The sequence below is a fragment of the Polypterus senegalus genome, chromosome 4 (assembly GCF_016835505.1).
Source record: "Polypterus senegalus isolate Bchr_013 chromosome 4, ASM1683550v1, whole genome shotgun sequence".
NCBI lineage: Eukaryota > Metazoa > Chordata > Cladistia > Polypteriformes > Polypteridae > Polypterus > Polypterus senegalus.
Window position 1 is genome coordinate 218,108,587 of NC_053157.1, and position 27,896 is coordinate 218,136,482.

The 27,896-nt window shown below is 38.9% G+C and overlaps 4 gene segments (V, D, J or C); all 4 read left to right on the forward strand.

The window, feature by feature from the left end:
- The first annotated feature begins 361 nt into the window (after positions 1 to 361).
- On the forward strand, positions 362 to 929 carry LOC120527987. The segment is given in 2 exon segments: positions 362 to 444; positions 581 to 929. Coding segments are annotated over 2 exon segments (354 nt in total).
- Positions 930 to 12,370: 11,441 nt separating this feature from the next.
- LOC120528818 lies at positions 12,371 to 12,857 on the forward strand. The segment is given in 2 exon segments: positions 12,371 to 12,416; positions 12,550 to 12,857. Coding segments are annotated over 2 exon segments (354 nt in total).
- A 3,383-nt stretch (positions 12,858 to 16,240) lies between these two features.
- LOC120527986 lies at positions 16,241 to 16,857 on the forward strand. The segment is given in 2 exon segments: positions 16,241 to 16,391; positions 16,535 to 16,857. Coding segments are annotated over 2 exon segments (354 nt in total).
- Positions 16,858 to 26,243: 9,386 nt separating this feature from the next.
- Positions 26,244 to 26,719, forward strand: LOC120528819. The segment is given in 2 exon segments: positions 26,244 to 26,289; positions 26,412 to 26,719. Coding segments are annotated over 2 exon segments (354 nt in total).
- Positions 26,720 to 27,896: the final 1,177 nt, after the last annotated feature.

A 27,896-nucleotide genomic window follows, 5' to 3' on the forward strand; every position in this document is an offset into this window, starting at 1 on the left:
TAAAAACCTCAGTGCTTGGGAGAAAACTATGTGAAATCTCAACACAGATTTTCTGAGAATAGAACTCAAGACCTACAAGCTGAGAAACAGAACACTCAGCCTCTGGGGACGACTAGAGACCCAAACGCATTCAGGATTTGTTTTTAATTTTCACTGAAAACTAACAAGGTTGTGGAATTTGAACTGAACCTCAGTGTCATTTTGTAATAAATATAGTGGTCGACACAGGCAACTAAGGACATTATTCATAGTGAGATCCCTGTTCTCTTTTGCCACACAGGTGCAGTGTGGTGGTCTTTGCATAAAAACGCCCCCTTAGTGACTCCTGTTTCAGTTCAGCAGTCTGACTGCATTTATAATTTCCTGCATGTGTCACACTGACAGAATCTCCTGCCACCATGACTGCTCTGGTGCTGCTCTCTGTCTTCGTAGTCTTCATTCAGGGTAACTGAGTTTCTGTATTAAGTGAATTATATAACACAAGAAGTTGGAAATTTTAAGTATACTTTTCATAATTACAAACTAATGATTATCAATTTCATATTCTTGAAATGATTGCTTATATTTTGTTTTTCTGTAGATGCAAGTTGTCAGATTTCTGTGAATCAACCATCAGCACCAAAGTCAGTTTCCCCAGGAGGGAGCGTCACCTTCACTTGTACTACTGGGAGTAGTGTGAGTGGCTACATGGCCTGGTTTCAACAGAGACCTGGACAAACCCCTAAAGCCCTGATCTATAGTGCAAGCACTCGCTACACTGGCATCCCAAGTCGCTTCAGTGGCAGCGGGTCAGGAACTTCATACAGTATGACTATCAGTGAAGTCCAACCTGAAGATGCCGGTCACTACTACTGTATGCATCATGCTAGCTACCCTCTCACACAGTGATTGAGACTCGTACAAAAACCTCACTGAGCTGCTGTCAAGTCTGCAGGTGTGAAACTGAAATACTGGAATTGAGATTTAATACAGAAACCAGTGAACTGAAACAACTGAATGTGAGGTGACAGTAAAACCAAAAAATTAAAATGAAATCAAAAAAACAGAACATGAGAAAACCTACCCTAGAGAAATATGAGATTCCATCTTTAAGGTTCATTTTGTTAGTGTGACCAACTAAATAAAGAATCAGCTGCACAGTCACAGGTCCAAATGGTGGCCTGGTGTCACTTGTGCTGCCAGCACTCCTCATATAACAATATGGATGTCAGTAAGTCTGACCAAGCAGTCAGCTATTTGTGATTCTTTGCACTCTCTTCACAATCTTTGGTTGAAATCCTTTTTTTTAATTTTGGAACATTCGGTCACTTATACAGAAAAGTATAAAGAAAAAATTGTTAGATTTCTTTTTTGTACAAATTTTTCTTTTTAATTTCTGTTTACTGCATAAAGTTAAAAGGATAACAAAAATTAGTCAACAAAAAAACTAGGAGCCAGCTTCCAGAATTAAGACTTCCTTTACAGAGTTAAAGCCGACTGCAGCACAAAATACTGAACAAAACATCAATTGTAGGACTGCCTTCATATTACAAAGGAGTATGGGAGAAAAAGGCCAGAGAACAGCTGGTCTAATTGGCTAATTGATACGAGTTCCTAAATGAGTTCTTTGGTATTTATTTCTCCTCTGTGGTAAGCTGTCATGTTCTTTACTTTTCCGTGTCTTGTAATCATGTGGCTATATGTAGCGTGCAGGATGGAAAGTGTTTTATTTGTTTGTTTTATTTTTCAATCAAACTTTTGTGAAACTATCAAATGTAATTGTCAAAGTGATATCTACATCAAACATTTTTCAGAATAAATAAAAAAAGAAATACAAAAAACCCATCCAAAAGAAGCCACTCCAATCTCCCCACCAAGCCCTGCAATAAAAATGCGAAAAACAAATGAATGGTTTGGGACTGCTTGATTAATCCAGAGAGCAGGAAGCCATACATATACAGGTTTTGTGATAAAGTAGGGATAGAGAAGTATTTAAACATCAAGAGCAAACTCTATCTAAGCCCAGTGCCATCGGACTCAGGACCTGTTTCAGGACTGACTTCCACTTTTACAATATTGCAGTCAGATAAAATACTATCAGTTCTGCAGAAAATTCAAGTAAAAGCAAACTGAATAAAGAATTCTTCAATAAAGTGAAAGAAAGATGGTCATGATTGTATCAAAACAGAATAACCTCTGCTGGGGTAACATTAAAAAGGAGAGAAGAGAGGCCTAACAGAAGAAGTATTTGAAGCATTAATAGAAAGAATGAAAGTCAGAAAATTACAACTAGCAGACTAGAAAGCTTGAACTGGTGGGCATTCTCAGAGCAATGAGCAAAAATGAACCAGGAACATTCATCATACAATAACGACAGGTAGAATCCACAGCCAAGCCCATGGCATATGGAAAATAAAATATAAACAATGAACATATTTGAAAAGAATGTGATGATATTTGGGTTCTTAGAGGAAAACACAAAATTTAAAAAAATGAAATCCATAAGGTAGACGGGACACAGGAAAGATCACTCTGTGAGGATACTGTTAGGGGCCTGTAGGATGCCATGCAGAGAGACACATAGAGTGCAGTCACTGACTTCAAAGAATAGGAAAGAGAGCAGCAACATTTACAGAGAAGATGTGAAGAAAGTGAAGATTATAGTAGTACATGCTTAAGTTCTAAGATAAATGAAAAAGATTTTACCTTGACCTCAATGAGTCATCACAAACATCCTCGAGGGTCAGAATATCCTGATGCATCCTTGAGTGATGTAGGAAAAGACAAATTGTGGAGTATGAGGGTTTTAGAGTGTCATACTGGACAAGAACCAAGACACTTGTCAACCTCTTTGGTAAGGGACAGACATCTGATTAATAGTACTGTAAACATGAAGGGAAAACATATTTATGTTCAAGGAGATTGAAGAGGAGAAGAGTTGATTTAGATCAGTTAATTTAATAACTGGATAGATTTTCAAACGAGTTAAATAAGCTAAGCACCCAAGGGAGATCAGAGGTTGCATTCCAAAGAAACGACAAAACGTCATCAGTTAAAAGGGAAGCTTTATGTTGGGAGCTGTAGACTGTGACAGACAAATTGAATCTTGAGAACATGTATGTAGGGCAATGGCTAAAGTTTCAAGAGTGAGATAAAGGAGAGAGTGAACAACCTTGCCCAGCATGGTGGAAAATGTGAAATTATCTAGAAATATCAGAATTGGAAAGATTTAGGGATCCTGGGGCAGAGTACAAAGTTTTATTCACATTAACTAATGACCAGAACCCAACCTGCCAGAGAAATTTCCATTGCACACGATCAAAAGCTTTCTCTGCATCGAGTGAAAGAGCAGCTGTTGGTTGAGACAAAGATAGAGCTGCATATGTGAATCTAGTAAATCCAAACTGATCATGATAGATTAGCTTAAAAATAACCCCATGTAGATGTCTTGCTAAAAGCTTTGCCATCAATTATCCATTTGAAATCATAAATGAAAAAAAGGTGATTATTAGTTGGATCTTTATTAAGTTTATTACAGATCAGAAGATAATGGAGTTCATCATTTGTAAGTATGAGAGTGCCTAACTGCTTCCAAAAAACTGAGAATAGCTCTTGGACAAACAATCCACACCTTGGTCCTTCTTTGGATGCACTGAATCAAGGAGCTTTCTAAGCTCTGACGTTGGTGTTGAGGAATCCAGCAGAGTAGTATCCTCCATTGTTATCTGGGAAAAAGCAGAGTTTGGTTCTCAGACATGATTATCAGAATGTCCAGCAAACAGTTCAGTGTAAAACTCAAAAAGGCAATAACTAATCAGTTTTTTACAATTGTTTTCAGACTTTTCTCAATACCATGTCTAGTTGACCAAAACTCTTCACACGGGATGCTTTACAAAATGCACCTGAGACCATCAGTTGGTGCAAAATGCACTTCAACCACTATAACATGAGACTACTGTTTCTGTCATTATACAATCAACTATAAAACACAAAGAAGTGGAAGCATCACAATATACATATACATTCTGTGTTCTCTATTTTTACACAGTTTAGTGATACATCTATGCTAATAAAAGGCAAAGCCCTCACTCACTCACTCACTGACTCATCACTAATTCTCCAACTTCCCGTGTAGGTAGAAGGCTGAAATTTGGCAGGCTCATTCCTTACAGGTTGCTTACAAAAGTTAAGCAGGTTTCATTTCGAAATTCTACGCGTAACGGTCATAACTGAATACTACTTACATACATATATATGGCCATAGCCTGCAGCTCGGTCGCCGTGTGAGGCAGAGTTGCGTCCACCATCCCCACGCCTCCCACGTAATTGACTGCCTGCCCATATAAGGCCATCCGTCAGCAGCACTAATCTCTTATTTATAAAAAGGGCAAATATATTCACATGTACTTAACCTATGTTACAATTATATACACATATAAATTAGACACCCAGACACACACAATCCCCACATGTTCCCCAGTCCTTTATCTGAACTTTCTTTTAATAGTTAATCACACAGCCTAGGAAGTCTGCAGTGAATCTGACGACCAATCCTGATGTTTGCTGCGGACACGTTTACTTAATTTACATGTAAAGAAGCAATCTCACCGGCGCCATAAGGAAGTTTAGGAACTGAGCTCTCCTTTTGGCGGTTTCATTCCTTATTTCCATTAAAAGAGGATTTATTTCACACACAAGGGCCACCCCCGGTCCCCCTTCCTTTTTCCACACACCTACCACGTGGTCGGCTCCCTGCCTATATACATTAACGACATCCCGTGCTCCTGTGCCTCCTCACTAGCTTCCTTACTGTCCTCTGCTCCTGCTTCCTTTACTGTTTCTCAGCCTTCTTCATTTACTCCTTTTCGTTTACTCCACAGCTTTAATGACTGTTATTGTTGTAATGGCAGCCTTTAGATGCTTTGCACAGAACCTCATTCTGCCTGATGGTCGAATTTCCAGTAACTGCTTCACCTGCAATAAATGAGTCACTTTTCGCCAACTGTATGTTGCATGCTCAAGAGTAAGCTACTCCAAGCCTTTGACAATCACTATGAAACTTACAACCACCAAAACTTTGTAATGGCACCAGGCTTTAAGATCGAATCTTTGCACAAGAACCGATCATTGAGGCAACTGACTTCACTGAAACAGGCTCAGATTCTCTAGTTTCACCCTTAGTAGTCAGAATCAGACTCACAAAAAATGAATTTTTTGTTCTCGCCTAAGTTTTTGTGAAAATAAAGGTAGGTTTATGTACCAACAGAATAACTTGTTGAGACTATGTGGGCATGTCCAGGTGCTTTTAGAGACCATCCACCAATGCTTCAACCCACATATATCAATGAGGGCTCTACTGAAAGCATACACCTAAAGGAATCTATATCTACATACAGTGTCACTCTATTAGTTATGGAAATTCATGTTCCATAATAAAACAATAAAAATACACATTTCAATATAAAATAGTCAAAACAAGTCTTATGGGCCAAAAATATATATATATATTTTATTTTTACTTTTTTTAATAAAATGCACACAAACTATATTTCAGCGTTTTTCCATGTGCCACTGATTGTAGCAATCCCTAGCAGGCAGAAAGCACAAGGCGTGTCACATGTCGCTCTCTGCCATTAGACGTCTCCTGATCACTTTCACGCGCGTACATGCCTCTGTTACTTAATACGTTTATCTGTACTTTATTCATATTTAAAATGCAAAAAACTAGGTGAAATCACAATAAACAACCATGCACCAAGTCTGCAGACTGGCACAAATGCCATGGTTACATATCAGCGTGCTCAGCTGCTCATTGGCTGTAAATTTGGAGTGTCACTCAAAGCGTCCAATCAAACTGGTAGATTCTACCAGGGTTTGGAGTTGTGCGTCATCGTTCAGCTGTCTGTGACACTCGTTGGCTATACGATAAGCTAACACTTCCATGCTTTAGCATGGTTATTAACAACAGAAACAAATTACGTCTGATATGACCAATGATGAAAAAAATGTCAGAAGTCTCAAGTTAAGAAATGTTTTGTTCCTTTAAGGATCTATGGACCTAATCGTTTTACTGGATTATATTCCTGGAGCCTTACGGACAGAATGAGATCAGTATTGCTCGGAAATATTAATGTTTGACTTGCAGAGAGCCTTTAAAGGTAGTCAAAGGTAGGAAAAGTCAGCTCTTAAAAGTATTTACTTCTCTGTAAAAAAAAATTTAGTGTCAGTGCTGTGGTTGTTGTGTGTCAAAATGGTTTATATCATCGGAAAGACGAGAAAATGACAGAGGGCATGCACACATGGCTGTGATAAGATTGTGACGTTGTAAAATCGTCGTTATGTACCGGGACCGGTACGTGTGCATGTTAACACAAGGAGAAAGTGAAAACTCCACACGGATGATCTGGGAATGAAATTTAAATGAGGCACCACCAAGAGACTTTAAAACTTTCAGGGTTTGTTTTTAATTTTCACTGAAAACTAACAAGGCCATTGACTTTAACCTGAACCTCAAGTCTCAGTTTGTAATAAATATGGTGGTCAACACAGGCAACAGAGCACATTCGTCATTATGAGATGATCATGCTCTGCCTCTCTTGTCTGTCTGCAAGTGCGGTGGTCAGTTTGCATAAAGACTTCCCTTTTGAATATGAATTTGAATGTGAGGTGACAGTAAAACCAAAGAGGAACAACCTTACTGAAAAAAAAATACAAGTATGACAAGAGAGCAGAGAAAACCTACATTACAGAAACACAAGGTTCATGTTTTGTTTATATTGAACACCCTTTAAGAAATAAGCAGGCCAGCCACAGGTCTAAATCACTGCAGTCTTCATGTAACAATGTGGATGTCAGTAAGTGTGAACAAGCAGGAAAGCTGTATTTGTGTTTCTTTAGTTTAAATTATTGTTTTTTCTCAAATTATACAAAATGTCTTAGAATCGCCATTCTACCTAACCTGCACGTCTTTGGTCTGTGGGAGGAAACCCACGCAGACACAGGGAGAACATGCAAACTCCACGCAGGGTGCAGCAGCGCTACCACTGAGCCACCGTGCCGCCCCACTTTTAGGTCAATACCTAGTAAAATTTAGACTGCTGTAGATGGAAATATGCTGCATTTTGACAGAAATGAAACTGTCCATACATTTGAAAGAGATCAATCATTCTGAACTCTGCAAATGTTTATTCAGTTTTCCAGTTTGCAGCATTCTTACCATCTGTACAAAAGTGCCCATATTTGCAGTGACAGGTGAATGTGCATACCTGTAGGTAAAATGTTGATGTAGTAGTAGCTGTAGAGATTTTTCCACTATCAGTGCTAAATATGTGATTTATGGGCTGTCAGTTCATACAATTTAGTTTCATCAAGAGTGAAGAACTGTGCAATATTTAGAGCTTTCTGACTGAATTAAATGACATATCAGTGCTTATGTGCCTTTGTCTCACTACTGCAGGACCCAGTGGTTACCTCCAACAGAGGGAAGGGGAAGAATATTTACACCTTACAAACTTTAGTTACTGAGTTGTCCCTAGATGTGTATTCTTGTCCTGGGAATCAGGTCTAGCCTCACAAGTCTACAGAGGGTCCCATGGGACTATTAAAAGCATGTTGACTGATGTTAAATGTCACATCTAATGCTCAGTCAGCAGGGTGAGATCCACTGACACTTTCAAGACAATGAGAAGTCTCATCACAGAATATAAGTTTATTGTCACTGTGCTCTGTACAAAAATTATTTTATAAATCCACTCACATGTACAGGCCAGGCCAAAGTTAGCACACAGGGGCTCTCAGCATTTAGCCATGTCTTGCTATGGCTTCCTGTCTGCAATGCCGTGTAAATCGTCATTAACGAAACCTAAGTTATATTCTCTTACTGCCATATCACTATGGGAGGGATATCACCTTTTAATATCATATCTATATAGTTTTCGTTTACTTAAAACAAAATTACAAAAGAACTTATTCCAACTAGGGAGCTATGGTCCAATAAACATTTTGAGGAATCTATTAGAAAGAAAACAAAAACAAAATCAGCATTTTCAGAAATGTCTTTTGTTGCAGAATGAGAACACTGACACCCCAAAGAAATTAAATAACATGTTTCATTAACAGTAGGAAATAATTTTTAACTAAAAAAAGCTGTTGACATTAAAATGGTAGCCATCCAGTAAGTGAGTGTGAGACTCCAGAGTTAACTGAGTATCTGTTGGCTTTGTTGTTGGCAAAAATCTAATGGATTGCCACCTTGTCTTGGTTTTTGCCTTCTGCCCAATGGACCGGCACACACTTTCCCTGCAGCAATTAAATAGGATTAAGAATGTGATTTTATTATAGCAAAAGACCAATCCTAACAGAACACATCAAATGAACATATGAAGTTGTCAGTTCATATGAAATGCACAAAGATGAATGTAGGTGGAAACTGGGCCACCAAAGAGAATCCACATCAACACAGGGAGAACATGTAAACACAACAGGTAGTCAAACCCAGTCTCCAGTGTCCTCTTGTGTCTCAGCCTCCCTTGCCTGACGCCTCCTCTCTCAGTTATACTCCCTTACAGCCTGCTTCTCAGACTCTCTCATTCTGAGGTGACTTGTTCACCTCTTGTCTGCTTTTTGACTGCCATCTGCTATGAAAACATCATTCATATTCTTGTGAATGTTTCCCACCTTTGAAGGCGACTTGGGTTGTTTGGTAAGTTATTTGCTTTTTTTGTCACTAAAATGTTCCATTTTAACTCCTTTTCCTTGTAAATATAATGTCACAATTAGGAAATGAACTTCACTCCCATAAAGTATTGTGTCATCATTCCTGCCACTGAGCCACCAAAGCCAAACTGACCAATCAGACAAAAGCTCAACTGACCAATCAAATGGTTTGGATGAACCGGACACACACACACACACACACACACACACAGAGCACCATTTTATTATATAGTCAATAAGATATTCTGCTTTTTCTTCCTCTTAATATCTGATGTGTGTAATTCAAGGAGGGCTAATGCTTTAAACATTTTTAAATTATCAAATAACATACATGTTGTGAAATCCAAATGAATTTTAATTTTTCAATAAAAAATGGTTCATTATTAAGTAGTAGTAGTAGTAATACAGTCATGTGCACAGAGTACAGTAATTTTCATACTTACATATACAAAAACATGCCACCACTGTCCAGGGCCATGATAAATAAGCACAGCAGCAGATAGTGAATTATACATAATCTTTTAGAAGGAAGTCCAGTGAGACATGTGAAAATATATCTGGGTTTATTTTAGGATGAATTTATATGGATGTGTGCCTGCTTGTGTGGTTGGCTAATCCAGTGTTTCCCACTCGGTCCTGTGGCCCCACTGTGGCTGCAGGTTTTTGTTCTAATCAGCTTCTGTTTTGAATTGACTCCTGGGCTAATTAAGTGATTTGTTATTTCGCAAGTTCTGTGTTTTGGGAACAATATAGAAATTAGAAAGCTAAGTTTGGTAAATATATATATATATATATTGTGTATATATATATATATATATATATATATATATATATATATATATATATATATATATATATATATATATATTAAAATGTAAAATGTACCAAGCAGTTATATGGGAAAATGTCAGTTATATGGGAAAATGTCTTTTTTTCTTTTTAATAATATTTTCATCTTGGTTTTCATTCTACTTTTCTAGGTGTTCTAATTGTTTAATTAATCCATTATTTACTAATTAGTGGGTCTGATGCCTAAGTACTTGCAGCCTTTGATTATTCAGGGTTGTTTGCCAGCGTGTCTGTTCTGCTCATTTTTAATTGTCATTAATAAGATACAATGACGGGAAAACTGCACAGAGAAAGGGCAAAATATAATGAAATCAACAAAAAGAGAGTTAAGCATTTAAATCGATAGCAAAAGCAGAAATATTTCTAAATGTCTTATAAATATAAAAATCATGCTGCTGTGCTTTTCTGAATGTCGAATACAAGAAAAATAATAGCAGCTAATTAAATGAGATCAGTGCTATCAGGTGTTGTCACTGATTAGAAATCTGGTTGGAACAAAAACCTGCAGCCACACACAGGGGGTCCCCAGGACCGAGGTTAGGAACTACTGGGCTAAACAACAACTTCAAAATTTCACTAGAAATTACAGAAAAGTCCACTAGATGTCAGCATTGTGACAGAATTAATTTTTTTGCCGTGTTTCTGAGTGAAGGAACCTCCCTTCATATTGGATGGTCCTTTAGATTTGCCCACTAGGTTTTGATTTTCACTTCTGTCAGAAAGGTTGTGGATTTTCAGTTTGAAGGTATGTGTCCTCAAGGAGTCACAACTGTGATGGCCGTGACAGAATCTATTAGCAATTAAAATATTCAAAGTACCTAGTAAGAATGACTTCAATTAGGTTAGAGAACACAAATTCTTATTAAAGCTTCATGTGGACATGATGTTACCAGTATTGTAAATGTATCTTGATATGGAAGGAGTCTGTCTGTTGAGGAGTAGAAATGACAAGGTGGTCTTCTCAGATGTTCTGCCTGTGTCATGAACCAGTCCTGGTAAGACTGAGGAGATTAGATAGAGGGTCACAGGTATATGGGACATTGTGGCACCTTTCTGAAAAGATGGGATCAGCACTGCTGTAATGTGTTACATTTGAATCAGAGGGGCATCAGTATATGAGGGAACCTTATGATTAGGCCAGTTAAGGATTGTTTAAAGTACAGAGATAAGAACAATCCCGGTCTAAAAAATTCACATAAAGCAATGGGCAGTAGTATTAATACAAATATAAAAATACATTTTGATAAGTTTCTTTCCTACAGTTAAAAACCTAAAGTAAAATGAGTAATATATTACAAATTGCTTGCCTTAATGATAAGAGTATTAAGAATAAAACAAGTGAACTAGAGTTGTATTTAATTGAGCATAATTACAATAGTGCTGCTCAGTGCTGGCTACTTCTGACTTAATTGATTTTTTTTCATTTAATGAACTTTTAGGAAGCTTGCTATCCACACAAGGCCCAATTGGAGATTCAGTGGCTTTGGCAGGCTTGACCCTTACAAAGACTACCATGCAGCTGGCGCTCAGGCTGCTTATTTGACTGTGGAACACCAGGTCATATTGTTGTTTGCTGATGTCATCCTTCTGGGATATGGGAGAAAAAAAAGTATTCCTTAAGGAGACCTCCAGCTAGTCAGGCCAGACCAAGAACTGAACCCAGGTCCTGGGGGTATGGAGCACCATCACGAATTACTGTGTCACAATGCCATCCCATAGCACTAGATAGATAGATAGATAGATAGATAGATAGATAGATAGATAGATAGATAGATAGATAGATAGATAGATAGATACTTTATGTGGTTGTTTATGGTCTTAAGCATGAAAAACAAATTGATAGTACTTGGTGACAAGTTCCTGTCACTTTGACACTAGTCAGACAGAGGTCACAGAGGGGCCTTCAAACCCTTATGAAAATTTTGAGCCCCACTGGACTACTTAAAGCATGTCAACTGATGTTGGGTGCCATTTTGTTGCTAAGTTATCAGGATGAGCTCCACTGCCATTATGAAAAATCTCAGCTCAGGCTTTCTTCTTTCACAGTTCTTCACTAGTCATTCTCAGTTTTCTTTAACTGTTTGTTTTTTTATTTATTTATTTTTAATCGTCGTTGTCTCATTTTCACTATTGCACATACCAACATTCACATTTTGCCTCTTCTGTAAAATATTTTTTAATGATTTTTCAGAATTGTGTCCGCTTGCTCCACTTAGGTTGCTTTTAAATGGAATGAGCCTACTGTTCAACCCTCCTGTTGTTTCTCTTTAAAGTCACAAACCAGCCCTAGATGGCATGCCAGTCCCATACAGGGCAAACATTCACTCACAAGGTGCCATGTTCAAAATTAACATAACATTCATATCTTTGAGATGGGAAAGAAAGCTGGTGTGCCTCATCCATACCCACAAGGACACAGCAAGGAAATAAAAACAACCTCAAAGGAACAGGGCAAGCAGGGAACTGCATCCTGGTCTCTGGAGCCGAGGGGCAGCAGCACTGAATGTTGACCACCTAACAGCAATTGGCATTTGTGTTAAATTTTCACCTAAAAGCTAGCAGAGTGGTGGGCTTCTTGAACTGATGGTGTAAAAAGTGGGTTGCGAGTAACATGCTGGCCTCCCCAGGTCATGGTCAGTGCTATTCTTTTTAAAATTTGACTTTTTAATTTTATTGCTCATGTTGCCACCACTCTTTCTTAGTTGCAGCAACAGTGAGGCTCTCATTTTGCATAAAGACACCTCTTTGTGGTGTCCGTCTCGGTTCAGCACTCTGACTCAGTTTAAAGCTTCCAGAGGGCAACTCACAAACAGAATCTACAGCCACAATGACTGCAGTGGTGCTCCTCTGTGTCCTCGTAGTCTTCACTCAGGGTAAGAGAGTTTTTGCATGAAGTGAGTTTAGAAGCCATAATTTAGAACTTTAGCCTTACTTTTACATTTACAGAAGCATAATTATCAGTTTCACATCTCTAATTTCCTGATTATTGTTATTTTTCCACTGCAGACTCAAGTTGTCAGATTTCTGTGAATCAGCCTTCAGAACCAAAATCAGTTCCTGTTGGAGGGAGTGTCACGTTCACTTGTAGCACTGGGAGTAATGTGAATAACTGGATAGCCTGGTACCAGCAGAGACCTGGAGAAGCTCCCAAACTTCGGATCTCTGGTGCAGACTCTCGCCACAGTGACACCCCAAGTCGCTTCAGTGGCAGCGGATATAGAACTTCATTTAGTCTGTCCATCACTGGAGTCCAGCCTGGAGATGCTGGTCACTACTACTGTCAGCAGTATTGGAGTGTCCCTCTCACACAGTAACTGAGATTCATACAAAAACCTCTTTGAGCTATTGTTATGTCTTCAGGTGTGAAATAAAAACAATGAGATGAAACTAAAGAGGAACAAGCTTACCGAAAAAAACTAACTAGAAAGCAACAGTGTAGAATTAAACAAACATGAGCCTCAAGCTCATGCTTTTGCCATTGCCTTTTAACCGAACGCTGAGCTTAAGGGTTATTTATATTGATTTGCATATTCAGATAGAGGCGTAATTCTGGGAGGAGTTGAGGAGTGGCAGCAGGGGCGTGCACGTGCGTTACTTTTCATGCTGACCGGGATTTATGGAGCGAAAGAACGTGGAAGTTGGCAAACACACAGATTTATGCATCTGGATTTTTTTGTGTATAAACATTTCTGCTTTTTTCTGTATGCCATGTTTTAGTTTGAATTCTACGCACAACATTAAGCATGAAGCCCCAGTAGAGGGAGTAGATTCAGAAGGAAGGACAGGAAATTAAAAAGAAAAGATATTGCCGGGGGTTTATTATTCCCCCAGAATGCTAAATGGCAGCAGCCCTGGTTATCAGGGCCCAGTGGGAAGTCAGCAGGGCATGCTGAGAAATGTAGTCCGGCAAGGCAGCCCTGCTGGGGTCACAAGGTACCGCAAGAGGAAGCTTTAGGGAGACATGCTCCCTACAATGATGGACTTCCGAGACACCCGGAAGTACTTCGATCGGGCAATCGCCCTGGCATTGGAAGTACTTCCGGGTCTCTAATAAAAGGGAAAACATTCCTTTATCCAGGCGAGTCGGAACTGGGAGGTAGAGAGGCAACACTTGACAAGAGGAGAGTAGAGCAGTGGTGAGAGAAATTGTAGTAGTCAGACTTGTGGAGAAAGAAAACCTGTTTGGTGCTTTTGCTACTGGTTGGAAGATGAATAAACCAACCCTTATTTGAACCTGGGACTCACTGTGTGTTCATGTTTGGGGGTTTGAGCTCTCTGACTCCCGAGTTTCCTTCATAGTCTTTAATTATTAAGTATCTGTGGGTCTAGCTCTGACTTTTAAGTAATGGCTTAATAAATGACAGGAACTGCACCATTCAGCAATGAGCTATCGGTAATGCTGAGAATTGGGGCTGCCAAATCCTTTGTGCTTTTCACTAGTTTTGCTTGGCATGGATCTAAGAAACAAGTATTAGGGTTCATTTTAGAAATTAAAGTTAAGAATTCCTGTTCAGTTACGAGATGAAAATTCCTAAAGTGGAGTTTGCAAAGCGAGACAGGGTTTGCCAAGCTAGTATGAGGATTGCCCTGTGATGCTGAAATCTGGGATGTTCTTATTTAAAGAAGTTCATAAAGTCTGTACTGCTCCGGTTTCCTTCGACTGTCCAAAGACATGCAGGTCAGGTGCATTGGCGATCCTAAATTGTCTCTAGTGTGTGCTTGGTGTGTGTGCCCTGTGGTAGGCTGGCGCCCTGCCCAGGATTTGTTCCTGCCTTGCACCCTGTGTTGGCTGGGATTGGCTCCAGCAGACCCCCGTGACCCTGTATTCGGATTTAGCGGGTTAGAAAATGGATGGATGGATGGATGCACCCTGCGTTGGCTGGGATTGACTCCAGCAGACCCCTGTGACCCTTTAGTTGGGATATAGTGGTTGGATGATGGATGGATGGATAAAGTCAGTACTGCTAATATCTGTAAGCATTTTGCACTGTAGTTTTGAATTCCCGTTTATTTAATTGGCCACTGTTTTAAAAAGTACACACGGATTATTACTGTTGTTATCTATGATTTTAGAATAGTTGTTCGAAGTAGGCTTTAAAGAGAATGATTTTATATTTTTTAACACTCTGAAAACCTCAGGAGAAGAAGCAAAACAGAACATACAATTCCTCTGCTATTGCTCCACTACACTGTTGAATCTTTCATCAGATTAGACATCTCTTACTGGGGTTGCTCGTCTTTCAGCACTTTATCTTAGTCATTAGAAGTCATTTCTTTCAGTGTAAAACAATTGTGTATCATTAATCTGCCTCTCTTGCATCCATTCTTGACTGAAGTGACATAATCAACTAAACGGTTATTATAGTTAACGGCTATCCCTGAAGCATAAATACATCTTGAATGTGATGCTGGGTGCATTTATTAATATCCCTACCAGTTGATATTAATGATCCTTATTTTAGGTTTTGAAAAGAAATTGTAGTATTGATAAAAAACACACTGGCAGTGAGGAAATATGAAGATTCCACACAGATGACAGTTGAACTCAGGTCCCAAGAGCAGTATGGCAGGAATGCTATCTTCTGTGCCACTTTGTTGCCCTTCTGGTGTTTTCATTAAACAAATATAGCACATTGAAAATCTGTAAATAACAAGAAATTTGTTTTTCACCAGAACATTAAGCGTAATTCATATGAGTTGTTAGATCATTTGAAATGCCTGATACAGACATAGAAACAAACATTGTAACACTAATATTAAACTGTTTAATGTCATAATGTTTATGCATACAGCCAATGACATACACAGTCAGTGACACAAAATCAACAGTAAACACAAAGATTGTGGATGATTCAAAAATGACAAAACCTCAGGCTAAAAATAGTAAATTGATCTAGAAGTTTGAATGGATTTGAGACCCTCCTAGAGGTCTGAACAAACAACAATGACGATAGAAAACTCCATGGGACTGTTCATAGCAAGCCATCCATCTCTATTGCTCCATCAGGGTGATGGGATCCACCAATGTGAACACTTCTTATGACAACTTGAATCTGTGGTTGGCTTCTTTTACATTTTTAGGTGATCTGTGACTTTGCTTACAAGGTTTTAGGAATATTTTTAGATACATTTACTGTACCTCCACTACTCTGAGCTGTAAAATATACCAGCACTTCTATAAACATTATCATTTAAGAGATTAGCTTCTTGTTGTCCATGTGCACTCTGTCTCCCGCACTTTTTCTATCCATTCACTTCCCAATCCCTCTTTCTGTTACCTGATTTCAAAGAACTGAAATCTGCTTCTAAAAGCAATGGGGACAAAGCATGGACCGGTCCTGAGCAGGATGTTAGCCTGTCACTGCTTCACTTTTACCTTCAATTGGCCAATTTAAACTTGGCAGTTACCATAACTGGGAAGGAGAAGGAAGCCAAGTGCTGGGTAGAAATCTATGAGAAAACAAGGAGAAAATAAAGGCATAAAGAAAGGGGACAGCCGAGGAAATAAACTCAAATCCAAGAGTCAGAACTCTCGCCACTTAAATGCCTAAACGTTCAGAGTTTGTTTCCTATTTTCACTGAAAACTAAAAAAGGTTAGTTTCAGCTGAACATTAATGTCAATTTGTAATAAATATGGTCGACTACACACATTTATCAAAGCTCACCAAAGCTCTTCCTCTCTTGCCTGTTGGCAGGTGCAGTGCGGTGGTCAGTTTGCATAAAGACGCCCATCTGAGTTCTGCACTCTGACTACATTTATAATTTCCTGAATGAGATGCACTGTTAGAATCTACAGCCACCATGACTGCACTGGTTCTGCTCTTTGTATTCATAGTCTTCATTCGGGGTAACCAACTTTCTATCTTAAGTGAAATAAAAATAAGAATGGAAAATATTAAATTTAAGTTTTACAATTACAAATATATGATTACCAATTTTGTATTCTTGTCTTGCCTGATTATATCTTTGATTTGTTTATTTTTCCTGTAGACTCAAAATGTCAGATTTCTGTGAATCAGCCCTCAGCACCAAAGTCAGTTCCCCCTGGAGGGAGCGTCACCTTCACTTGTACCACTGGGAGTAGCGTGAGTGGTTGGATGGCCTGGTACCAGCAGAGACCCGAACAAACTCCTAAACTCCTAATCTATGGTGCAAGCTCTCGCTACGGTGACACCCCGAGTCGCTTCACTGGCAGCGGGTCAGGAACTTCATACAGTTTGACTATCAGTGGAGTCCAGCCTGAAGACGCCGGTCACTACTACTGTCAGCAGTATCAGAGCTTACCACACAGTGATTGAGACTCGTACAAAAACCTCACTGAGCTGTTTTTATGTCTGCAGGAGTGAAAAAGAAAACATTGAGATGAGACTTAATGAAGAAACCAATGAACTGAAACAACTAAATATGAGGTGACAAGAAAACCAAAGAAGAACAACCTTAATGAAAATTTTAAATGAAAGAAAAAAAACACAAAAAGAGAAAATCTACTTACAGAAATACAAGATTCCACTTTTTGAGATTCATTTTGTTTAGTGTGACCAACTGAATAAGGACTTGGCTACAAAGGCACAAGTCCAAATGGTGTTAGTTGTGCTGCCTTCACTTCTCATGTCTCAATATGGATGTTAGGAAGTCTGACCAAGTAGTCAGCTGTATTTTCACTCTTTGTTTTTTTGTTTTGTTTTTTAACTTTGGAACATTCAGGCATTCACTTCCTGGGTCCCCCCTGCGTGGAGTTTGCATGTTCTCCCCGTGTCTGCGTGGGTTTCCTCCGGGCGCTCCGGTTTCCTCCCACAATCCAAAGACATGCAGGTTAGGTGGATTGGCGATTCTAAATTGGCCCTATTGTGTGCTGGGTGTGTTTGTGTGTGTCCTGCGGTAGGTTGGCACCCTGCCCAGGATTGGTTCCTGCCTTGTACCCTGTGTTGGCTGGGATTGGCTCCAGCAGACCCCCGTGACCCTGTGTTCGGATTCAGCGGGTTAGAAAATGGATGGATGGATGGACATTCAGGCATTCACTTCCTGGGTCCCCCCTGCGTGGAGTTTGCATGTTCTCCCCGTGTCTGCGTGGGTTTCCTCCGGTTATTCCAAAGACAGTCCAAAGACATGCAGGTTAGGTGGATTGGCGATCCTAAATTGTCCCTAGTGGGTGCTTGGTGTGTGGGTGTGTGTGCGTGCCCTGCAGTGGGCTGGCGCCCTGCCCAGGGTTTGTTTCCTGCCTTGCACCACGTGTTGGCTGGGATTGGCTCCAGCAGACCCCCGTGACCCTGTAGTTAGGATATAGCGGGTTGGATAATGGATGGATGGATGGACATTCAGGAATTAGTACAGGAAAATAAAAAGCAAAAACTGGTAGATTTTTTAGCACAAATCCATCCATCCATCCATTTTCCAACCCGTTGAATCCTACCACAGGGTCACAGGGGTCTGCTGGAGCCAATCCCAGCCAAAAGGAAGGATCCAATCCCGGGCAGGGCACCAACCCACCACAGGACACACACCCCCTCACTAGGGACAATTTAGAATCGCCAGTCCACCTAACCTGCATGCCTTTGGACTGTGGGAGGAAACCCACGCAGACACGGGGAGAACATGCAAACTCCACGCAGAGAGGACCAGGAGAGCAAACTCGGGTCTCCTAACTGCGAGGCAGCAGTGCTACCACTGCGCCACCATTAGCACAAATCATTTTTTAAAATTCTGTTTATTGTATTAAGATAAAAACCTTTTCTGTGTTGGTCATCTCATCATTGTTGGTAATCAGGCTGATTTTGCTGGTGTCATCAGCTCATTTAATGTTGGAGTTAGTGCTGGGACTGGCCACACAGTGAGAGTTGAACAAATGGGGACTCAGCACACTACCCTGTGGAGTGTCTGTGTTCAGGGTCAGCGTGGTTGGTGTGATGCTGCCAATTTGGACATGCTGAAGTCTGTCAGAAACCCAATTTTATCCTTTTTGTCCTCACTAATTCTCATAAAACAATGAATGACAGATGTGTGGGCTAAGTGCTCATTTGTATATATTGAAACTTCATTAATAAAGCTAAAATTTAAACTTACTCTTGTCTCACACGTGTGATTCGGAGGCAGCCAAGAAGCCCTAAGGTAAGGAAAACATCACAAGATAAAGGGTTATTGAACGGTACTAATGCTTCTCTGTCTTTTTTCTCAGCGGCAAAGAAGAAAAATAAAACGCATTTACCCGTTCCAGCACTCACAATGGCCGTTGCTCCACGTCCGCTCCCGTCCCTTAATAGATGACGTCACTTCTGGTCCCTTTGCGAAGATGTCACATCCTTTGTTATAATTTCCTGTCACCATTTTGTTTCTGTATAAATAACCAGATGCATATTTTGAACCTTTTGTTTTCAATTTTGTTTGACATGTCTAACGGACATTATACGGTGCATTTCCCCAACACTTCTACATGACTGAAGTCATTTTCTTTTGCACCACATTCTCTAATATTCACAATCAAAGTGCTCATATCGATTTATTCTGCCCAAGTGTAACTGGCAAGAATACTAGCAATGTTAATAAATAATTTAATCAGGTAATGACACAACAATAACAGATTTCTAGGGCGGCACGGTGGCGCAGGGTTCTCCCTGCGTGGAGTTTGCATGTTCTCCCCGTGTCTGCGTGGGTTTCCTCCGGGCACTCCGTTTTCCTCCCACAATCCAAAGACATGCAAGTTAGGTGGATTGGAGATTCTAAATTGGCCATAGTGTGTGCTTGGTGTGTGGGTGTGTTTGTGTGTGTGTCCTGCGGTGGGTTGGCACCCTGCCCAGGATTGGTTCCTGCCTTGTGCCCTGTGTTGGCTGGGATTGGCTCCGGCAGACCCCCGTGACCCTGTATTCGGATTCAGCAGGTTAGAAAATGGATTGATGGATAACAGATTTCTAATCTCATACTTAATTAACAGTGAAATAAAAATGAAATTGAAACAAAAACAGATAAAAGTTTATCATTTTAAAATTGACACATTTAATTGTTAGTGTGGGTGCCTCACAGTTTCTGTTCCTTAGAGAGTCATTGGTTATGTGGAGTTCAATGGAAATATTTTCCATTTATGTATTCTTTTATCCTTAATCCTGCTTAATTTCATTGTATCCTTATTTTCAAACAAAATTATTCCAGATGAGGGTATTGGTTGGGCTGGAAAAGATCACAGGGACACTGATAACAGTTGAGTACAGGCAACTATTCCATCATAGGGAGTCAATCACACAATCTTATTTTAAATAGCAGCATTAACAGCGTGTGCCATCATAAGGTGCTGTTCAGAATTCACAAGATTACAAAACAATATCAGGGATTAATAGTTAAATAGTACAGTAATGAACACACAAGAAATTTATAATAAATGAAACTCTGACTGATACCAGCAATGTGATTAACTATTCCATGGGCTGGCATGGAATTGGCATTTTCTGGTACCTTTGGCTAACTCCCAAGTGCACGTGTGTGACAATACATAGTGTCATTTCTGCCCCAACGCCACAAGCCATGCACCTTCCCGCATGTAAACAAGGCCTCCCTTTGGACTTCATCTCTTTATCTGTCTTATTTTGGTAAAGATTTAATTAAAAAATCATTTATATAGAGTAACAAAGGAAAATATTAAAAATGAATTTAATTAATAGAAACAAACATTAAAGAAAACAGTATTCATCTCAAAACAAAACATAATCAACAGCAAAGGTATTTTAACGGCTTAAAAAAAAGAAAACAAAAAATAACCAATTGCTAAAGGAATGGTCAAGGCTCAAAATCCCCAAAATCCAGTATTTAATTATATAATCCTAAATGCCAAAACTCAGAAAGAAATTTATCCCAGAAGTGCACAAAAGATTTGATCTCAATGAACCCCCAGGCAGAGAACATTTGATTCTTTGCTGTTCATTGTACAGAAATACATCTATATGAATATTTACTGAATGTTTTTATATACAATCATACATTTGATAATTAGAATACAGAATGTACAAAAGTAATATGATTAAGCACTTATTTAAATTATGGACCTGTTTTAACATGTGATTATTTTTAAAGTATATACAAACACTGGACTGCACTGATGTGTACTGAGTCTTACATGTAACCACTCCTGCAATGTAAAATGACAACATCCTGAAAGCCGATGCCAAAGACATGATGGAGGACAATAATGACAAAATAATGAGATGTGGTTGAAAAGCATATCAGACAAAGATGGCAAAAGGTGATCACACAAAGTAGGCACAATGCCATTAAGTGTTACCAATTGGCATTAATGGGTTTAGCAAAGTTTCTTATCTATGCTCTGCATAAAAATGTCTTTTTGCTTTCTCCACATACAGAGCACAGCTTTTTATTATCTTTAATAAAAGTCTAAACTAAGACCATAACGTTTTTGGACTCTGCATGATTTCTTGGCTTTGGATATTATTGGATTGGGATTTTATTCTACGACAGCTGCAAGAGAGGCAATCAGCCCAAAGTCATCAGCAATGGAAGCCTCTTGTCAGATTGGAGCCTCCTCAGCAGGGATGTTCTCATTTTTAAATTTTATCATGAGGACTAGATACGTTTTTGAGTTATAATCCCTGGGGAGGCGTGATTATAGTGGGTAGAGATAGATTCTATGAAAAAATTGTGATAAATTAATTAAGTTAAATCCAGTAAGAATGTTTTATTATGATATTTTGCTATTTCACAGGCCCTGCAATAAACCGATGCCATGTGCAGGTTTGTTTCCTACCCTGAGTCTAGTGCTGCTTGGATATTATGGTATGTTATATTATCTTATGTTGGGTTAGGTTATGAGATATTTTTACTTGAGTAACTGTAACATGTTAACCAAACAGGATTCCATGACTTAGCTTGCAGAGCAGTCAACAGCCAAAATCCATGAAGCGCTTCAGTCATATTTTTTGTAATTTATTCTTAACAGGTTGTTTGACATCTGATGTCACTTTTGCACACTGATATCACAGAGGATCTTCAGCTGACCTTCCAACAAGCCTATCAAGACAGTAATGGTGACAAAGAGACCCACTGGACTGTGTATGATATTCCATCCTATTCTATTGCTTGGTCATCAGGACAAGGTCCACCAGCATTAATACATTTTTGATCATTGGCACTGCTTAGAAGTTTCAGACTGTTTTCCTTTAATGTTTCTTCATTTTTTCAAGTGAGCTTTAAACCAGCATTTTTAATATCAATACTTATCACTTGAGGGATTTGCTTCCAGTCGTCTTTAGAAATTCCGTTGCTATTAAATGGAAAAAAAACACTTTGCCCATTGATATATTCTGATCTTTCTGATTCTTCTTTTTCTTCTCTTGCATGATTCTGGAAGCCTTCTTTCCAAAGAATCAGATACAAAGCTAGAATCATCACAGGACAGGAAGACCATTCGTGGTTGGGATCCTTATACATCTCATAAAGGTGCACTCGCTGTTATGCACTACTTCAGGCAAAATTCTCAGGTGTTAAAGAACTCATAACTCATTTCTTATTTTTTGTAGAGCTCTATTAGAGTAGCTTGAATCTTCTTCTTCTTCTTTTGGCTGCTCCAGTTGGGGGTTGCCACAGTGAATCATCTTCTTCCATATCTTTCTGTCCTCTACATCTTATTCTGTTACACCCATCACCTGCATGTCCTCTCTCACCACATCCATAAACCTTCTCTTAGGCCTTCCTCTTTTCCTCTTCCCTGGCAGTTCTATCCTTAACATCCTTCTCCCAATATACCCAGCAACTCTCCTCTGCAAATGTCCAAACCAACGCAATCTCGCCTCTCTGACTGTCTCCCAACCATCCAACTTAAGCTGACCCTCTAATGTACTCATTTGTAATCCTATCCATCCTCGTCACACCCAGTGCAAATAAAAAAAGAATATATTTTTGATTTTTGCAAAAATGCAACATCCACATTTCTATGTCAGAGCTAATAAAGAATGCTCTTCCTCTTAACATTATGACCCAGGCCCCTAACATTCCTTGAAGCTACAGAGAGATTAGTCCCCAGGAAAACATGACAGAAATAAAAAGATAAGGCTGATAAAAGAAACTTTATATGGGAGCAACGCAGAGCACTGCAATGGTAGCTTACAGCACCACACAAACCTGGGGAAATCCAGGTAATGAAAAAAAATGACATGGCTTACCTCCCAGAAACCTTTCCATCACAGGCCTGGAGCAAAAGGATCATAGAAAACCAAAACAGAAGACAACCCTGGAATTTCCATCCCTTTCCTCTTAGACCTCTTATATCATTGAAAGATGCTGAGAAATTAGTTCAGACTTTTGTTTTCAGTCGACTAGATTACTGTAACGCACTCCTCTCAGGACTACCCAAAAAAGACATAAATCGTTTGCAACGAGTGCAGAATGCAGCTGCCAGAATCCTAACTAGGAAAAGAAAGTCCGAAAACATCTCTCCAGTTCTGATGTCACTACACTGGTTACCTGTGTCATTCAGGATTGACTTGAAAATACTGCTTATGGTTTATAAAGCCTTAAATAATCTCGCTCCATCTTATATATCAGAATGTCTGACACCTTATATTCCAAATCGTAACCTTAGATCCTCAAATGAGTGTCTGCTTAGAATTCCAAGAGCAAAACTTAAAAGAAGTGGTGAGGCGGCCTTCTGCTGTTATGCACCTAAAATCTGGAATAGCCTGCCAATAGGAATTCGCCAGGCTAATACAGTAGAACACTTTAAAAAACTGCTGAAAACATATTACTTTAACATGGCCTTTTTATAACTCCACTTTAATTTAATCCTGATACTCTGTATATTCAATTCATTATAATAACTATTCATGGTGGCTCTAAAATCCGTACTGACCCCTACTCTCTCTTCTGTTTCTTTTCCCATTTTTTTGTGGTGGCGACCTGCGCCATCACCACCTAATCAAAGCACCATGATGTTCCTACATTGATGGATTAAAAGCCAGAAGTCTACATGACCATCATCCTTCCGTGAGAACCCTAAATACAAAGAGGACTGTTTCATTTATGTTAGGTAGAATGCCCAGAGGGGGCTGGGTGGTCTCGTGGCCTGGAACCCCTGCAGATTTTATTTTTTTCTCTCCAGCCATCTGGTGGGTTTTTTTTGTTTTTTTTTCTGTCCTCCCTGGCCATCGGACCTTACTCTTATTCTATGTTAATTAGTGTTCTCTTATTTTAATTCTTACTTTTGTCTTTTATTTTCCTTTTCTTCATCATGTAAAGCACTTTGAACTACATTATTTGTATGAAACTGTGCTATATAAATAAATGCTGTTGCTGTTGTTTCCCTCCCTATCATTCTCTATGGACAAGCATCCAGACAGAAAAAAAAAAAAAAAAAAGATGAGTGCAATTAAAAACTGTGAAATGATTTAACTTTAACACAAAATCCATGAAAACAGAAAGTGGAGTTATCACCTGGTGCTGTGAATGTGACTGAACATAAAGCACAAAGAGACCACCTCACTGGTAACTCCTGCTACAGTAAATATTCACAACAATCAACTTAAGAAGCAGAGCTGACAAACAAAAAAGCATTGCACATTCAAAGCACAGTCACTCAGTAATACGATACCAGAAGTGATGAGGGCCAATCTGACTGAACATTTCTCAAGAGGAGCTTTGAGAATGTGGCAGAGGAAGAGAATGTGCCTGAAGCACTAACAATGAGAGTTACTGAGGCTGAGCTTCAAGGACGCAGTTTAAAGCAAATATGACCCTAAACTAACTTCTTTTGCCCTGTTAAGAAACAGATTCATTGCCTTACTTTTCTGGGGAGTCACATTCGAGTAATTTAGAAAAAACTTAATATGAACACCCTCGTGTGTTATCTTGGGATGTTTATGGGCCTCACCAAGCAAGCACTGCCTATGCACTTACCTTAAATTATGATGATGAGAATAAAAGGCTTGATCGAGATGGCACATGCCAAAAGGACTCTATGGACTCTTCCAGTTTCAAAAGTAAGGCCAATTAAAGCTGGAAACCAATTTGTACAAACCTTCAATGAATAAAGTAATTATATTGCCTCTCTCCGAGTTTTCATGCATGCCTACAATTCATAAATTAAAGTGGCTTCCACGATCTTCTTGGTCCATTAATTTTAATTTAAAGTCCTCTGCAGTATGCTACAATTTTGTTTTTGATAATCATTGTTTACTATTTAAAAGATTAGCTTTTTGCTGTAATTTATGTCCTCTGCACTTTATTTGTCTATCAACTTCCCAATTCCTCTGTCTATTATTTGTTTTCAAGGCGCTGAATTCTGCTTCACAATGCAGTAAATTAAAGAAGGGACCAGCCTCTATCAAGATGCCAGCCCATTTTTTTTCTTCCTCTATCTCTTTCTATTAACACTGGCCTTCTCCTCCTTTCAGGTCATCCCTTGTCATCACTTCATTCCTAGATTTCTGTTCTGGTGGACAGTGACTGGTCGCCCATATTGTATATCTAGTACTCTACAACTTGGATGACATTATCAAAGACCTAGGCTGTACCCTACACCTCTTCAGGCTAAGTGAGGTTGTAGGTGTTTTCCTGGTTATGAATTCATACTGATGCTCATTTTTCTCTACTAAACAAGCTTTACTACAACTTTACAACTCATAGCCAGCAATTGAATAAGAGCATGTACCATTAATATGACTCCAAATGACTTTGCTTTTAGTTTAACAGAATAATTTTCTACTTATGAAATAAACTATTTACAAGTTCTTATAATATTTGAGTTAGCCCAGTTTATTAGCATTATTAATGGCAAGTAGTTGGCTCTTCATATGTTACCTCAGAGGTTAAGTACTGCTGAGCTTGCTTCATAATGAGCTTTATAATGAAACATCAGAGACTGAACAGCTTAACTTGTGTTAAATAAATAAAAATAGCTGATGTAACCTCTGAAGCTAAGTGAAATTTACCTAGCATGAGTTTTAAGGGTTTTTTTCCTTCTTCCTTTTCTTTTCTTTTTTAAAACACTAAAATACTTTCAAAATGTTTGGTATCTAACATTATGAGTGATACAGATAATCAAGATACTATTAAGGCCATCAAATATATTACAGACATACACAGACAGACAGACAGACAGACAGACAGACAGACAGACAGACAGACAGACAGATAGATAGATAGATAGATAGATAGATAGATAGATAGATAGATAGATAGATAGATAGATAGATAGATAGATAGATAGATAGATAGATAGATAGAACTTTATTTATCATAGATTCACTTTTACATCCAATTAGTCAGTTTGCTCCGTAGAAAAGTAGTAAAGTAGTAGAAAACAAGTAGAAAGTGAAAATTCCACACAGATGGCCTGGAAATTGAACTTGCATCCTCCAGGCTGTGAGGCAGCACACTCACTCCTAAGCTAAATAGGAACTTAAAAGTATTGAGGGTTTGTTTTTATTTTTTTCATTGAAAACTAACAAGGTCATTGACTTTGAGCTGAACCTCAGTGTCAGTTTATAATAAATACGTTGGTCGACACAGATGACTGAGCACTTTCATGATTATGAGATCACATTTCAGTTTTGCCACACAAATCTCTGCCTCTCTTGTCTGTCTGCAGGTGCAGTGCGGTGGTCAGTTTGCATGAAGACGCCCCCTTTGTGACGCCTGTTTCAGTTCAGCACTCTGACTACATTTATAATTTCCTGAATGAGACGCACTGTCAAAATCTACAGCCACCATGACTCTACTGGTGCTGCTCTTTGTCTTCGTAGTCTTCATTCAGGGTAACTGAGTCTCTACATTAAGAAGTTTAACTCTATCTACTTTTTATAATTGCAAACTCATTACTACCAAATTTATATTCTTGAATTGACTGATTATGTCTATGTTTTTTTTTTTTTTGTAGACTCAAGTTGTCAGATTTCTGTGACTCAACCATCAGCACCAAAGTCAGTTTCTACTGGAGGGAGCGTCACCTTCACCTGTACTACTGGGAGTAATGTGTATAGCTACATGGCCTGGTACCAGCAGAGACCTGGACAAACTCCTAAACTCCTGATCACTGGTGCAAGCTCTCGCTACGGTGACACCCCGAGTCGCTTCAGTGGCAGCGGGTCAGGAACTTCATACAGTATGACAATCAGTGGAGTCCAGCCTGAAGACGCCGGTCACTACTACTGTCAGCAGTATAGCAACTTACCACACAGTGATTGAGACTCGTACAAAAACCTCACTGAGCTGCTGTGATCTCTGCAGGTGTGAAACTGAAACACTGAGATGAGACTTAATACAGAAACCAGTGAACTGAAACAATTGAATGTGAGGTGACAGTAAAACCAAAGGAGATACAACCGTTCTGAAAAAATAAACCAAATAAAACAACAGAGCAGAGAAAATCTACCTAATAGAAACACAAGATTCCACCTTTTTGATTATTTTTTGTTTAGACTGACCAACCAAATAAACAATAAGCAGCACAGTCACAGGTTAAAATGACTTCACTCTTCATGTAACAATGAAGACATCAGTAATTCTAAAGAAGTTGGAAAGCTGCATTTGTGTTTCTTTGCAATTTTTGCTTTTTCTTTCGCTTAATTTTTTTTTTTTACATTTTGGAACAGCGTACCACTAAAACAAGACACTAAACAGAAAAATCTAGACGAGAACAGGCCATTCAGCCCAACAAAGCTTGCCGGTACTATCCACTAATTCTTCAAACTGTGTTCCTGTGTTCTTGATGAACTAATTTTAAAGTAACAGTCTTTATCCACTGTACTAATTCCCTTCGTAATTTTAAACACTTTTGTGTTTCCTGAGCTGACTGTCCTGCTAATTTAAGCAGATAAACGTCTCTCTGAGTTTCTGGGCAACACAAGCACGTTGTAATGATAGTCTGATCAAAAGTTACACGTGATGACAAAAAGGCAATTAGTCTTTGTGCTGGACTGCACATTTAACAGTGTGTGTTATCACAAGTACTTGGCAGATGAAATAAGATTAGAATAGAGAATTGAGTTTTTACAATACATCAAATTTGAAAAACAAAAATAAATTAGCTGAGCTACTTGATGTTACCAAGGTCGCAAAGTAGAAAGGTGAAAAGGTAAAAAGTAATTACATATTATACTGTATGTTGATACACTTTATTACTGTTATGAGTGCTGCATTTAGGACATAACTATTAATAGTATTGGAAAGATTCTTTCTATACAATATTCTGAAGAACATTAGAACACTCTAGACGAAAACAGGCCATTCAGCCCAACAAAGCTTGCCAGTCCTATCCACTTATTTCTTCCATAAAAACATCAAGTCGAGTTTTGAAAGTCCCTAACGTTTTACTGTCTACCACACTACTTGGTAGTTTATTCCAAGTGTCTGTCATTCTTTG